This window comes from Peromyscus leucopus, chromosome 13 (genome assembly GCF_004664715.2).
Source record: "Peromyscus leucopus breed LL Stock chromosome 13, UCI_PerLeu_2.1, whole genome shotgun sequence".
NCBI lineage: Eukaryota > Metazoa > Chordata > Mammalia > Rodentia > Cricetidae > Peromyscus > Peromyscus leucopus.
This window is the reverse complement of record NC_051074.1, coordinates 24,048,828-24,062,035: the sequence shown is the minus strand read 5'-3', so window position 1 is coordinate 24,062,035 and position 13,208 is coordinate 24,048,828. Positions and strand designations below refer to the sequence as shown.

At 43.2% G+C, this 13,208-nt stretch overlaps 1 protein-coding gene across 1 annotated transcript in view; it reads left to right on the top strand.

Moving 5' to 3' along the window:
* Positions 1-13,208, top strand: part of Arhgap28 (Rho GTPase activating protein 28) — a 170,702-nt gene that overhangs the window by 116,250 nt on the left and 41,244 nt on the right. Inside the window, 1 exon segment of the mRNA XM_028885124.2 lies at positions 7,725-7,814. Within this exon segment, the coding sequence (XP_028740957.1) occupies positions 7,725-7,814 (90 nt within the window).

Below are 13,208 nucleotides of genomic sequence, written 5' to 3'. Positions count from 1 at the left end.
AGTGTGCTTTATGTACTGTGTTACATATAATTCGTGTGCACACTTGACCGCACAGAATGCACAGGAAATGGCGAGCTATACTAATAGGAGTTTTTCTCCTTTAAGGTGGGGCTGAAGGTAGACGGTCCTTTTCCTTTCCAGGAACTCAGCTTCCTTTTGCATTCCTACCTTGTCATCCATGTCCAGCCCTCAGCAATGTACTGAGAAGTCAGACTGGCCACTGCAGGCGCCATCCCCACGATCCGGCAGTTCCTGGAATTGCACCAATGGCCAGCCCTATCATTCCAGGCTCACTTTCCTGGAAATCCTTCTTGGGAGAGTTCCAGTTACCCCATGGCTCAGAACTACATTATCCTTAGCTTCAAAGGAACCTGCAATGCTGGTTTTTTATTTTTAGTTAGACATAAAACTCCCCGAGCGGTTAGGGGATCAAGATACTGTTCCTGAGGACAGCAGGCTAGGGATAGGACTATAGTTATCTACAAAGAAAAACACACATTTTCATCCCTAGAATTTAATCTGATCTCAATATTGACGGACAAAGGCTAAATGCAATAATGAGTATATATGCAGTCGTAGCCATACCTGTCTTCCTCAATCTGTGTGAATACATAGAGGAAACTCATATAACCCATGGTTGACGCACAGTTTGAATTGAGAGGTCATTTCTGTGCTAAAATGCACTTTAATTTTTCTTAGTATCCAAATGACTTTTGTTGTATACGAATTCATTTTTTATAAAAAGTTGGGGATGCAAGTCTGGATGAAGAAATGATGTCAATTATCTCCAGGAAAAAAAAAAAAAAGATGGCCCATTGGTAAGGTAAAGGGATTGGCCTTTTTTTTTTTTTTTTTAAGGCCATCAGGCAAACTAGGGAGAACATGCTTCTTTACTTTGAAACAATGAAAAAAAGAGAGAGAGACTCAAACTAAGGAATAAGTAATCTAATAGTCAAATCCGCTTGTTCACACCCGCTCTACCTGTGATTTCGATAGCAGATATAACGACTGCTGTAGCTTGAAGTGCAAAAATGTGTGTGTGGGGGTGTGTCTGTGTGGAATTGGGGGGGGGTTGGGGGGAGGGTCAGGGCCTGGCTAAATTTTCTTGACTAAGCTCTTCAAGGCAAATCTTTTGTAGCCTTCTACATATCACCCAATAGTAATTGAAGTCTCATTAGACCTCTAGCATTTCTGTTGTTTTCTGAATGTAAATATCCCGAGAAGGCACACAGGAGGGGGGGGGCAGTCTTGTTTCATCATACACGCCACTGTGGGGCCAGAATCGGGTTACCCTGCGCAGGAGGAGGGGAGTGGGTCCCCGAGTGCCCACATTAGATGCACTTACACTATCTCCTGGGTTAAAGCCGGGGTCTCACACGTCACACACACTCCAGCACCGAGCTTACTCCCCCAGTTCAGCATCTGATCTATCTTAGTACAATTTCAAAGAAGGTGAATGTGAGTTTGTAGCCACCCAGTGTCAACTGACAGCTTTGTTTCATGGCCTGTGCCTTCTGGCATGAGTCTGGAGTCGTCTTCAAGCCGTGCTTTGTGGTAGGGTCTGAGGGAGGACACCGGTGTACTTGGGTTCATGGCTCAGAAACTTTGCCCTGGCCAACCCTGTGGTACTGCAAAGAACATCCGTCTTTTCCGCTCTGCACCCTTTTCTGATACAGGCAGATGGTTCCTTTGCCTCAGACCCACCCCTCCCTCACTTGGTCCTCTGAAGACAGTGATGGTGGTGGGTAGGTTCTGTAGCACCCATTGTTGTCCAGCCTCTATTTGATAAGAGCTAGGCTGGCTGGCACTAACTCGTGGCTGGCTCTTGGGCCTGTGGAGGGTTCTGCCGCGTGGTTTGCATGTGTCCAACTAGGGTCTGGAGGGAAGTGCCTTCAGCTGGTACTGGAAACAGTACTGTTTTGCAGAATTGTCCCTAATTTTTTTTTTCCAATTTAATTGTATTTTTCACAGAAGTGTCAACCCCTCCCTGTTGTAAGTCTTCCCGGTTTCTGTTAGGTTGGCAGCAAGCATTGGCAAGCTCCTTGAGGGGAGTCTTACACAGCCCACATCCAAGCACATTAGTTTTTTTCTCAGTAGCGGGGGTGGGAGTGGGGGTGGCGGAGGAGATAGCCACAGTCCATTGAATGGACTGTCTGTGAGATGAGTGTGTCAGCCCATGTGCTCTCTGTTTCCCCCTCTCGGCTGCTTCTACACCGACCCTGCTAAGCAATGCTATTGGTTGGTTGGTTGCTTATTCATTTATTTATTTTACTATATTGCTTTAGTGTAATGAAGTGGTTCCAGGTCAAGTGTCATCTAGTGGCTGCAGGATACTCCGGCACCTTCAGGCCATCTCACTGAAGCAGGACTATGGGAGGCCCAGCCACACCCTTCCACTTCCACAGGCCCTCCCTGCTCCAGTTCTAAATCCATGACTGTCTTTCTGCCTTCTGAAGGCTAGAAAGGGACAGGCGTGGTGCCAGGCGAAGGAAGGAAAGCTCTCACTGAGGTGGGAAAGAACATTTAAGTTCTACTCTGGTCTTTACCAGACCTGCTATCCAGTTCTATCAATACGTTGGAAGAGCAGATGTCCAGCTCACTCCAGACGTACTGCCTTTCTTCCCAAGGTACCAGATACCTAGACAGAATCAACTAAAGGGGAGGAAGAAATTAGTGTGACCTGGGGCTTCAGAGTTTCAGCCCAGGGTCTCCTGGTGCCATGCACTTGGGCAGAGCACCCTGGTGGTCAAAATATGTGATGCAAGCTGTTCTCCACTTCTTAGATGAGAGAAGGGGAACACAGGGATGAGCCAATAGCCCCATGAACACACTCACCGGTGGCCCTTTTCCTTTAATTAGGCCCCACCTCCCAATAATGGCTTCATATTATAAAATTTCCATTAATTGGATCTGAACCTTACAAAAATGTAATTGTCTCAAGAAACATCCTCACAGACACACCCAAGGGTGTGTGTTATCGGTCTCCTCTACATTTTCAAAATCCAATCAAGCTGACAATTGAAATTAGCCACAGCGAGGCCTGTAAACCTATCACACACAACAAGCTTGTGAAGGGCAGAGGATGCTGCCCAGTGGGAGAGCACTGTCTAGCATGTGTGATTTCCTAGATGTAATCCTCAGCATTGCAAAAAATCAAACCAAAAGAATACGGATCTGACCTGTGGGATGCCACAGTTTACCCACAGCACAGTGCCGAGTATCTACCATCCATCTCCTCTTGTGATCCAGTGGCTCTGCTCCTGCCCATCCCAAGAGGAACCGACTTCATCACACTAATTCAACAGTCCACGTACAGTGTACACCAAGTACAAATCACCATCGTGACATCCTAAGTCAAAAGCCCTGAGTTGTACTATTTCACATCAGGACCGTGTGCAGCATTCTGTCAGAGAGAGGTTGATGATGACAGCTGGCATGATAACACAATAATAAAAATACTGCCATACGTGATCACATACTACAAAAATGATCAATGTCAGCATAGTGCACCTTTTGGCCTTTGAGCAATACCCGGTGAGAATATTGTTCATGTCCAAAAAACTATAGCTCTAGACTGAGTAGACGGTTCAGCCAGTGTTAGCCTTCCAAGCGTGAGGACCTGAGTTCAATCCTCGGAACACACAGAAGAAGGTGGGCATGGTAGTATGAGCTTCTAATCCCAATGCTAGGAAGACAGAGGTGGGTGGATTCCTGTGGCTCGTCAGGCTGCCTCCTCAGCCTAACTAGTGTGCCCCAAGTCCCTGTGAGAGACATTGTCTCTGAAAAACAGGGTGAATGACTCCTGAGGAATAATAACTCAGGTTGATCCCTGGTCTTCTTGTGTGCACCTGTGCACATGGTCTGGCACATGTATGTGCACCTGCTCGCAAACCTGTAAAAATAATTTACAAGTCAATGATTATGAAAAGTGCTAGAATTTATGTCGTTCAGGAATTTGTGGATTGGGCTCAACTTCGGGTGAGGAGTTTTATGACTCTCTGAATTTTATTCCATTATTTATGTCTTCCTTTCATTTTATATATTCCTACAAGCTTCAGAAGTTTATATTTATCGCTGGGATATTAAACTATTATTCTCATTCTGCCAGTAATCAGCTTTGAGTTTTTGAAGATGATTTCTTTCAATTCAGAACCTTCTCATTATTTCTCCTTTTCTGTGCTTGGGCCAATATTATGTATTTCTTGAGTTCTGTCTTGTATTTTCAGTGCCTTTTTAAGATTGTCTTTTATGCTAATAGATTACATTTGTGTCATTTGGTAGCTACCTAATTCTAATCTTTGCAATGATTAATTATAACACCCATGGATTTGTTTTTATTTTATTTATTCTTTGAGAAATTCATACATATTTTTATCATATTCTTTGCTGTCCCCCAACTCTGCTCTGATTTTCCCCTACCTAAATCATGTTCTTTCTCTCTCTCTAAAACAAAAACACAAACAAAAGAAAAAGTCACTAAAAACATGGAGTCTGACTTGTGTTGGCCGACTACTCCTGAGCCTGGGGCCTGCCCTGACTCACTGACTGACGTACCCAGTGTTGCTCCGTTTAAAAAAAAAAAAAATTTCCCTGCCCGTGTTGATTTTAAACTTTACCAGTCACACTGTTAACTCAAAATAATATCTCGAGTTTTCCTGATTTCTGTTTATTCATTTGTGATGGTGGCTCCAAAGGTGGGGGTCAGAGTGACCTCCGAATCTCTCTGGAATTACTAAATCATCCTTGTTGACTTTCTCCTCTCAGTCTTTTTTGGTCAGAACTGATGACCATTTTTTTTTTTTAATTATCTCCAGTATGGCTGATCCTTGATAAGCTTATGTTTATTTATTTATTTATTTTTGGTTTTTCGAGACAGGGTTTCTCTGTGTAGCTTTGCGCCTGTCCTGGAATTCACTTGGTAGCCCAGGGTGGCCTCGAACTCACAGAGATCTGCCTGGCTCTGCCTCCCGAGTGCTGGAATTAAAGGCATGCACCACCACCACGGCTGGAGGGATAGCTCAGCCATTAAAGGCTAGGCTCACAACCAAAAAGATAAGTTTATATTTATTAACAGATCAGATTAATGACTTATAATTGAGTGACTGCTGTGTTTCTCTGTTATGTAGATATTTTCCCTGAAAGGCCTTTTCTAGGATCAGGGCTGACTCTGGGTCCTGAGTAAGACAGTAAGCTTTGTGCACAAGTGAAAGGTCATTGGTGGCACACTTACATGTGTGCACACACACCCAATCTTAGCCCATTTTATATTGTTATAAAGGAATGCCCATGCCCTGGGCCATGCAGATAGAGATTTATTTCTTCCGGCTTTGGAGGGTGGAACATACACAAGTTGAGGGGCCACAAAGCTGAAGGACTAGACCAGCAGCTGGTGTAGACTTTTGTGCTGTGTCGTCTGTGGTAGAAGATGGAAAGTGAGCCAGAGTAAGAGGAGAGCACACACTCCTCCTTTCATGAGGAGCCCACTTGCAAAGGAGGAATCCCTCTTGCAGAGTAAGAGCATCACGGTCCTGAGTACCTTTGTGAGGTGCCACTTAGATACTGCTGCGATTGGGGACGAAGTTCCAACAAATGCTCTCTGAGAGAGTTAGCCAACCCTGGGAGAGTTGTGCCGAAAGGGAGGAGAAAATGATTGGGTTTCATTCCATCCCACGTAAAACTACTATTTTGCTTTTATTCTCCCATTCATGTCTTTCATAGAATTCTAGAGTGGCCTGATGGTGATGTCTGCTTTGGCCCTTGGCCGGGACAGCTGCCCCGAGCCCAGAAAGCCACCAAAGGAAAGTAGCACACTTGACTTGGGTGCCTCTCAGAGGACACATAGTGGCAGACTGCTGCTGGTACCTCAGGGCTGGCACCCAGTTACTGTGTGGCCTCTCCACCCCCTTTGCAGTCAATTGTCCTGTGAGTTGTCCCTGTTGCCCTTTCTATTCTTCACTCTGGGCTTGTTTGATTTTTACGGATTTCTCTTTTGCTTGAAAGCGATGTTGTGTTATGTTATTCTTAGGCTCCAGATGCCTGTAACATTACCAACTAGTTTTCCGGGAGTATCTATCCATTTCTGAGTGTTCATGGACCACTGTGATGATTCCAGTGCCATTTGGGTTCTGTTATTTTGTTCTGGAGGCAGGGTTTCCCAAAGTCTAGGCTGGCCTCAAACTCACCATATCACTAAGGATGGCCTTGAGCTCCAGATCCCCTGCCTCTGCAGACTGCCTTGTCCAGCTTGAATTTCTTCTCATGAAAATATCTTCTTATCACTGACTGGCCAGGTGTGACATGGGTGTGTGTGTGTGTGTGTGTGTATTCATTTTTCACCCTGATCAGAGTTCCCTGTACTTTCTCTTCAGCCCAGTTTCCATTTACACACCTGGGCTTTTCTTATTCACCTACTGTATATGCTTTGGGGGAGGCTTATGAAAATGGCAGTTCCTAAGATCCAACAGAACAGCTTATGAGTTCTGTGATGTCTAGTACGTTTAATGTTTCAGAAACTTGATTCAATCATAGAATATAGTAGTTGAATCATACTGATATGATGCCTTTATGAGAAACATCACTAGGTCTTAGAGCTTATATGTGAAGTCTTTGGCTCTGTCCTTCACACCCAGAAGCCTTGGCTCCCAGTACACTTCATATATCATGAAAACTGGAGAGTTCCCAGTATTCGGTGGGTGGGGATGAAATGTTTGGCTGAGTACTATGAGTTTATGAAGTCCTCAGTCTAATACCAATTTCTTAATTGAATAAAAAAAGACTCACCTCCTTGACATGAACATATAAACCATTGTGGAATGCAGACATAAGTCCAGTTATTTATCTTTTTTTTTTTTTTTGGTTTTTCGAGACAGGGTTTCTCTGTGTAGCTTTGCGCCTTTTCTGGGACTCACTTGGTAGCCCAGGCTGGCCTCGAACTCACAGAGATCCGCCTGGCTCTGCCTCCCGAGTGCTGGGATTAAAGGCGTGCGCCACCACCGCCCGGCTCAGTTATTTATCTTTTTATTACTATATACATTGAGGTTTTATTCAGCCTTAAAGACATAAAATTGTGTCCTTTCCAGGAAACAGATGGAAGATGAAGATTGTGCTGTTGTATGAAATAGACCAGACTCAGAAACATAAGTATCACATATTTTCTGTGAGCTCAGTTTTAAGCAGCATGTTTTTATCAGTCAGCTGCATCCTTCAAGGGTAAAGGCTTGCCCTTTGCAGAAGAGGCTCAAGGTTGAAAGGCCAATGCTGACATGGCAGCCGAGCACGAATCTGCTAACTTTCATCTTTCCATTCTGTTCTCCTCAGCATTGAGGTGAATACAGAATATCCATAGGACGTGTGACACCCCAGGAAACATGTCCATGTCCCAAAGTATTCTCCTGCTCTGTGTAATCATCACAGGTAACACCAAGTCTTTAGTTGGACATGTAGCACTGTAGAGCGAAATCAAGATATTCATACACTCAAAGAAGAAAAGAGGATGTAGGCAGCCAGCCAGACGTGTCTGGCTTTGAGACAAAAATCTGTCATAGTCCAGGGTGTTTAGTATGATTGTGGATGAATTGGTAAGTGCTGTGTCAACACACAAGCCGCCATGAGCTCTGTGTGTCTTTGTGTAGTTTTAAAAATCATACATATGTATATGAGCTCTGCTAATACATGGCCATGTTTGCAGTGATTGGAGAGAAATGACTTTTGTTTGTTTTCCTTAGCCCAGTGATTCTTGTGACCATGCTACTCAGCTGGATGGCACCAAGGAAGAAAAAGAGCTGCCAGGAGTTCCCAAAACAAGTGGCCCTCTGGTAAGTTATGGGAAGATGTATGGGGATAAGAATGAAACCATTTCTTCAAGACAGTCATGCAAAACTTTAAAATAATGCAGTGTGATTGAGGGGGTTGGACAGCCACATCCATTAGCATACCTGACTACTTCTCATCAGTTTCTAAGAAAAATATTCAGCAGCCAATGAGCCGAGTTTAATAGGTAAATATATAATTGATGACATGTTCTATAAAAACAGGCATAACTCAGTAACTCAGTGATTGATTTCTTTTTTTTGTTTTGTTTTCTCATCCCCCTCTCCATTCCCTGTTCCCCTGCCGTCTTCTGCAATCACTTCTGCTCTCCACTCACACCCAAGAGGGAAGAGTCGGGTAATAGCTAGGTCTTCCACTCACACCCAAGAAGAAAGAGTCAAGGAAGACTCGAGCGGTAGCCAGGTCTCCATTACTGGGGAGCAGAGAACTGTGCCTCCATTCTTGGCTTTCTGGAGCTTTTCTCACATCTGCTTCGACTTGCAGTACATCCATAGCATGCATGGGTCTCAAACTAATCCCAGGTGAAAGAAACCAGACAAAAGCATTCAGTTTATGTAAAAATACAAGAAGTATGAGCTAACCCTCAGTGACAGAGAGACCATAGCTGACTTCCTGGGAAAATGAGATAAAGAAAGGAGGGAAGGATGAATAGATTTTTCCCAAAGGACATAGATGCCCTAAAAGGCATGAGTATATTTTGGGATACTGGGTGGTATTTATCATCTTGACTGTAGTCCTGGCTAATTCCATAAGACCTAAATTTTGATCAAAATTTATTAAATTAATTCTTATCAAATTATATGCTTAATACATATTCTATATTTGAGTTTAATTATGCAGGTAATTATAAATCAGCCATATGAACTGGTTAAAATCAAGCCCTTAGTAAGTCTTGCAGTTTCAGTAACAACACAGATATTTACATGGCAGTGCATCACTTACAGTGCCCACATGAAGGGCTGTTCATAGATTGCACATGGTTGATCTTTGACTCTGAGTGATGAATGGCACTGAGTTTGGTACTTACAGAGATTTACAATCCAACTGCTCTCCTCAAAACCCGAGTCTACAAATCACTTCTCATAGAGATAAATGATAGCATCTTTCTCATGTTCAGTCAACAGAGATGAAATATTCATCGGCGATGTTAGTTTATTTAAAAGGCAAAGTCGTCAGTCTAGTTTACTGCCAATGTTTTAAGTGAAAAATCAAATTCAACACTTGCCATTGATTTAGAACTCACTGCAAAATACAATCGTGCCATCTGCTGAGAGTCACCAGCTGCATCTGCGTGTGTTTCCTGTGAAAGGAAATCCAAGGAACCTTGATTTAAACAAGTAGGAGTTTGTTTTAATCACAGATTAAGAAACTGATGATGGAAAAAAAATCAGAGCTGGTGCAGTTGCATACAACAGAGGGGGCCCTTAGCCTGGGGGCTGACTTCCTCTCCATGATGCCCCACAACTGGTAGGCTGAGTCCCTGTCCCAACCCTGTGGTTAGGAAACCAAGCTGATGTTCGCCAGGAGCATCCGCCACCTGCCTGTCTCTGTTCAACAAAAAATCCTCACTTCTCCTGGAAAACCTGCACAACAGGATTTTCCCTATTTTCCGTAGTCAGCTTGCAACACCCTTACTTGGTTATGAGGACTCCCCCACCCCCTTTAGTTGCTTAAACCTTATTCCCTTAAAAAGAAGTTATCTTGGTTTCTTACTTAAACTTTTTATTTCTTGAGTATGATGAATTTTTTATTTATTCTGGATTCTGAACTATGACAAAGATCTTGATTTTATTTCATTCACTCTTATCAGCCTTCAGTGAGTCTTTCCCATCTCAGTTTCTGGAGATTTTCTTCCATTATATCTTGAATTAACTTTTCTCCTCAATTTCTGTGGTCCATCTCTCTAGGACACAAATTATATGGTTGTTGCTTTGCTTGAATCATATTTCACTGTTTGCTAAATTTTACGTTAGTCTCTGTGCCATGTATTCTAAACTTTTTCAACATTGTTTCAAATTATTACTTTTTTTGTTATAATTGTATGATTATTTAGCTTCCCGATTCTGTGTGTTTCAGAAAACTTATTCTTCTTTCATAAGAAAAACTTCTTTTTATCATATACCCATTGTTACAGCGATATGTTCTGAGCCAAAGTGGCCCCTTAAAACTTTGAAGATATGAGTTATTTTTATGCCTCTTGAAACTGGGACATAATTTACAAATAACACGCCACACTTGAGACGTGTCATTTAGCTGGTTTTAACAGATGTGCTCCCCAGAAAATCACAGTCAGTGAAAGTGTAGAAGATGGCCATCACCACAGAATGCCTCCGCTGTCCTCGTCCATGGACATCCCTTCTTTCCTTCAGAGGCAAGCTGTGCGTGACTACTAACACCTTTGCTCATTTTCATCTCCATTTACGTAGAATTTTAAATATAAGACGGCTTTAGCATTTGCTTTCTTTTACTCATAATCATAAATTTAAGATCCACAAATTTGTACTTACAGACTTCTAGTAGGTAATATTCCATTTTATTATATTTTATTGGTTTTTCGAGACAGAGTTTCTCTGTGTAGTTTTGGTGCCTGTCCTGGATCTTGCTCTGTAGACCAGGCTGACCTCGAACTCACAGAGATCCACCTGGCTCTGCCTCCGGAATACTAGGAGTAAAGGCGTGTGCCGCCGCCGCCACCGCCGCCCGGCTCCGTTTTATTACTGTGCCTCCTATTGCCCTGTCTGTTCACCTGGTGATGGATGTTTGGATTGCTTACAGTCTGGGCTGCTGTGAGCAGTGCTGCCTGGAGCATTCATGGGGCTAAAGAGTGAGCATTCACATTTCTCTCTCGAGCCAAGAGCCCACACAGTTCAGACTGTTGCCAAGCACTCACCACACACAGCATCAGCTCACATTGCTGCGCACAGCAGGGAATACTTTTGTAGGTAAATCCAAGAGACTGAAATTCTATCTTCAAAAACACCACAGCCAGAAATAACAACCAGAATAGTTTTTATGTGTATCTTGTGTGGAGGATGCTGTCAGCTAGCTCTCGGTGTTGGTGGGTGAGCTCACATGAGGAAAAAAAAAACTGACTACAATGTAAATATTTTTTCAGTATCTTCAGTGTCCACTAAGATATAAATATTTAGTGTTCTCCCAAATATTTTGTGTGGAGAACATATTAACTGTGGTGAAGTGGCATGCCCAGTGACGCAAACAGAGAAGGAGGTGCTACCCCTGGGTGAGCACCCTCTGGTGAGGGAACTGGAGCACTCCCACTGGGCAGGAGCTAGAGTCCTGGGGTGGAGCTTCCTCCAGTGATTGGAGCACCTCTGATCAAGTCTGTGGTCCTAGAGTGTCTTTCTGTCTGCTTCCCAGACCTCCCACCAGGCCGGTCTCCTCAGCACTGTGAAGCAAAGGCCTGGGCTAAGCAAAGGGAACCGCCACACGCATATCCCCCAAGGGAGATCTCAGCACTCCCAGCGGTGAACTTACATACGTCTCTGTAGAGCTGGACTACATTGATTTTTTTCCGATTGATTTATGTAGGAAATTGTTGTGTGTTTGCTCTATAGATTTAGTTTCCCAGAGGCAGAATTGTTTCTGTGCTCAGGGCACTTAGTTGAAAGTGTATAGAGTGGATGGGTGGAGTTGGCAAGCCCTTCCCAAGTTCAAAATCAGAGAGCGGAAGACGCTGTCTCAGTTCCTGCAAAGCTGGCTCACTGTTTTCTCTCTCAAGTGTCTTTCCCTGTGACCCCTGCTGCACCTTCTCTCCTGTGCTGGTAGCCCACTCACCCCCAGGGTACTTAGTTCATTTAGATAATATACTTTCTATTTACATAGGGTTATATTTAAGGACTATCCAAGGGAGAAGTCTTAGTGTCTGTATTCTCAATCATTTTTAAATATTTGCCTCAGTCCACCCCCTACTTTGTCCATTCTTTATTATTAGTTTGTTTTTCTCATCTTTTCCTAGGAATTCTCCCTTACACTACTTAATTTTTTTTTTTTTATTTTACTTTGCATGTATGGGTGTTTGCCTGCAATGTACGTGTATGCCTGGTGGCCTGGGAGTCCAGAAGAAGGCATCAGATTCCTTGGGCCTGGAGTTACAAATGTCTATGAGCCACCATGCGGTTGCTGGGAATTGAACCTGCGTCCTCTTGATGAGCAGCCAGTGCTCGTAACCACTAACCCATCTTTCCAGCCTCCTTACGCTACTTTAAGAGGAGATGTTCCCCCTACTGTTTGCTTTCCATCCAGGAACTGCTGTCAATTGTTCTACTGTGAATTCTCAGCTGAATTCCAGGGCTGTGGAAGAGTGGTTCCCTGCAAAATCTGCCATTGGTAGTGACTGGGTGGGAGGAGAGGTCGATGGCTCTCAGCTGGCCTCCTGGATTAACATTCTTCAGCCAGTGCCTGAGTTCCGTTTGTTTCTTTAAAACGTTCTGCTATCTCTCTATATATAGATATAGATATATATCATCTATCTACTCATACTGTCTATCATATCCATCTATCATCTATCCATCTATCTATCTATCTATCTATCTATCTATCTATCTATCTATCTATCTATCTATCTATTGTCTAACTATATATCTATCGGATTTGCTTATCTGTCTATCTATCTATCTATCTATCTATCTATCTATCTATCTATCTATCTATTTATCTATCTATCTATCTATCTATGGGCAACAGGTCTCATGTAGCCCAGGCTAGCTTCAAACTCTCTAAGTAGCTGAGGATGAGCTTGAACTCTTCATCTTTCGGCCTTCCCCGGCCAAGTGCTGGGATCCCAGGACTGCACTGCCTCCCCCACCTCTTGTTCATTTTTAAAGAATTTAGAGCATCTGGAGAAAATGTGATCAAGTGAAATGCATGCATTTTTCAAAGGCAAAATATTCTGGTTTTTATAATTCTCAACTATATTCAATTTTATATCCTCAGCCAAGAAAATTCACATCTTCAGTAGCTTTATTGCATACTGTACCAAAAAAAACTTCAAATCTCTTTGTTCTAGCTTTATCAATGAAAAAAAAATTATGTGGTACCATTGGTGGTGGAGTCTATCAAAAAAAAAAAAAAGAACCAAGGTGATTTTCATTTACTTTCAGACTTAACGTGAGAAGTACTTAACGTGAGAAGTTCAGGTCTGACAGGACACTCACGTGGACATGGCCAGGTTTGATCCTCAGTGTCCACCACCCTTACATCTGGGGTCCTTAGTGTTACCCACCATGCTTACCTGGACACAGCACTTGGCAGGCAGATCCATGCTGTCGTCTGTGGTCCTGCCACAGGCAGATTGGGATTACAGAGATATATATCATTTGATTTGTAAAACAGGTCTTCCTTTGTAGCCAGGTTGTTAT